This window comes from Vigna radiata, unplaced genomic scaffold (genome assembly GCF_000741045.1).
Source record: "Vigna radiata var. radiata cultivar VC1973A unplaced genomic scaffold, Vradiata_ver6 scaffold_889, whole genome shotgun sequence".
Taxonomy (NCBI): domain Eukaryota; kingdom Viridiplantae; phylum Streptophyta; class Magnoliopsida; order Fabales; family Fabaceae; genus Vigna; species Vigna radiata.
In genome coordinates, this window is record NW_014543956.1 from 3,421 (window position 1) to 4,486 (window position 1,066).

General features: G+C 33.5%; 1 protein-coding gene across 1 annotated transcript; it reads right to left on the reverse strand.

Annotated features, from left to right (window-relative positions):
• Positions 1-94: 94 nt before the first annotated feature.
• Positions 95-878, reverse strand: LOC106755043 (F-box protein CPR30-like; the record flags this gene model as incomplete). The annotated part of the gene is made up of 1 exon (XM_014637142.1): positions 95-878. A coding segment is annotated over one exon (784 nt), but the record flags the coding sequence as incomplete, so codon positions are not given.
• Between the last annotated feature and the right edge of the window lie 188 nt (positions 879-1,066).

The window sequence follows — 1,066 nt, forward strand, 5'->3', positions numbered from 1 at the left end:
AGCAATCGACGTATACTTAGAGAAAATTTTAATAACAAGTCATTAGTCACTTAAAATAAAATTAATTGTTTTTTCTTTCAATTTGTACAAGACTTTACTTATAAATAACCATAAACAATGCACCATTGGGTACTTTGAGATCAACCTTTGTTATTTTGTGGGTATTTAAGTCATACCAAACTAGTGCACCATCATTTGTTTTGAAGAGTATCTTGCACATACTCCTTGCTCCAATAGGTCTTGCAATCGAAGGTAAGGGTCCAAGAGTGAAGAGTTTATTCCATGTTTCTTTCTTACCAAGTTCAATCAAAATTGATATGTAAAATGTAGTGCTATATGCATAATTTGACATCAAAGCAATTGACCCATTTAAGAGAAACACGTACCTCAACGCATGATCTGTATCAGAATCATTACATATGTCTAAAGGTATGTCTATGGGTGTAGGAGTTGTATAATATGTCTCACTGCTCATGTCAAATGATATCAAACATACATCACCATCAATTTGAGATAACCAATGACACATTCCNTCAAGGTAGAAATTACCATCAGTTCCATAATCTTCTAAAATATTGACATCAATTTTAACTTTTCTCCAAGAGTTACTTCTTAAGCTATAACTCTCACATAAGGGTGTGTAATCCCATTCAGTATAATCCTGGTCTTNCCTGGTATCAGGTTGCATACTTCTAATCACCTTATAATCATCTCCAATGCAATCATAACCGAAGCCCAAATATGTCATTATAGGAAAGACATGAAATGGTAAATACTCAATTGGACTATGAGGAATGGCCTTTAATTCACCAATAGCTGGATTCCATAAATACCCAGAACGATTCTTATCGACNACAAAGCAAAGAATTCCATTAACACTAGAAGAACCCACAATATTCAAATCAGAAAGGCGAATCTCTAATGGATCTAGCCANTTTAATTTGTCCACATTTTGAAAGCTCTCACCAGAAAGTAAAAATAAGGAGGACTTACGATTAATCTCTCTGTAACTTTCTTGGATACATAAAATGACAGATGTATCATCATAGAAGGAATGAAGATTAGA